This window comes from Misgurnus anguillicaudatus, chromosome 2 (genome assembly GCF_027580225.2).
Source record: "Misgurnus anguillicaudatus chromosome 2, ASM2758022v2, whole genome shotgun sequence".
NCBI lineage: Eukaryota > Metazoa > Chordata > Actinopteri > Cypriniformes > Cobitidae > Misgurnus > Misgurnus anguillicaudatus.
In genome coordinates this window covers 17,898,184-17,899,724 of record NC_073338.2, presented here as the reverse complement: position 1 = coordinate 17,899,724, position 1,541 = coordinate 17,898,184, and the positions used below count along the sequence as shown (strand labels likewise).

General features: G+C 33.9%; 1 gene segment (V, D, J or C); it reads right to left on the bottom strand.

Moving 5' to 3' along the window:
• Window positions 1-296: 296 nt before the first annotated feature.
• LOC129443348 (T cell receptor alpha variable 12-3-like) lies at window positions 297-1,357 on the bottom strand. The segment is given in 3 exon segments: window positions 297-434; window positions 873-1,078; window positions 1,167-1,357. Coding segments are annotated over 3 exon segments (480 nt in total).
• Window positions 1,358-1,541: the final 184 nt, after the last annotated feature.

Below are 1,541 nucleotides of genomic sequence, written 5' to 3'. Positions count from 1 at the left end.
AGATAATTTGTGATATTTAGTCATTTAAACCACAAAGTCCAAATTATTTTAGAGATTACATGACAATATTGTTTAACAAATGTATAATTGACATGCTCCATATAATGACACATCTTGATTGATTTCAATATAAGTTCACAGGATATGTAGACAAACTATATTAATGTTGCATATAAAGTACATTTTGGCACTGAATTAAAAATCAGTAAATTAAAATAAAAACAGTTGTCCTTCTTTTTTGGTGTATGAGAGACACTGCTTGTTTAATGTTAGTAATTCAATGTTTATAGACAAGGTTATTGTATGAGTGTTGAATGTGTTTTAGTCACAGTGGGCCGCAGAGCACAATAATACACAGCAGAGTCAGACACATGAAGATCCTGAATTATCAGAGGAACTGATTTCAATGTAGAATCCAGTGTTGCTGAAAATCTCTCCTTAAAGGGGTCATATGATGAAAATATTAGCATTGCCACTTTGTAGGTGTGAGCAAAAACAGGTCATTGAAATTTGGCTTTCATTATGATGTCATAAGGATATCTTATTAGAATAATACCGCCTCCTTAATCTGAACTCTGAAAGAGAGAGAAAAGAAGGACTTGACAGCACAATTGAGTTTGAATTACAAAAAAACACCATCATTGTGATCAGTGTTTGCACTTTATCCGCTCATTTGCATTTTAAAAAACACACCCAAAACGACACATTTTTGGACTTGACAGCACAATAGAGTTTCAATTACAATAAACCACCATCATTGTGATTAGTGTTTGCACTTCATCCGCTCATTTGCATTTTAAAAAACACACCCAAAACGACACATTTTTGCTCAAACCTACAAAGTGGCAATGCTAACATTTTCATCATATGACCCCTTTAAAATCCTCCTCAGTTGATCCTCCACCAAATGAATATTTGCTCAACATGAATGTTGGTGATGTGTTTGGTAGCTGTTTGTACCAGTAGAGATATGCTTGTGTAGCAGTGGTTGAATAAGTACACATTAAAGTGATCTGATCTCCTGCATTTGCAGTCATTTGTGTTTTAGGCTGTTCAACGCTGTCTTCAGCCCAACACACTGTGGAAATATAAATTAATATTAATCATAAACATGTATTAAGTAACTAAAACAAATACTTAAGTGTAAAAAAAATGAATGTTCTTACCAAATTCATATGTTGTAAAGAGCAGAGTAATAATCACCCATTTAAACATGACTGAGAAACTGAAACCTACAAATATACTCTGTCTCTTACTGTAGTGCTCCTTCAAATGTGTCTCTGTGTCTATACTGTAGCTCATTTCTAATCCTTACTAAGAAGTTGTACTTTAGGGTGACACATATGACAGTTTTAAAGAATATTGCCCCCCTGTGGCGAATTCATGTATTTTGTATGGCACCAGTAAACTTGATGACAGCTTATCCCACGATCAGACTTCTGAACTCCTCATCTCTCATGTGTCTCACAACACACTGACTATTGACTATCAACCAACAACATGAAAGTCAATACTGTTGTACATTACATATTATTTTTTAT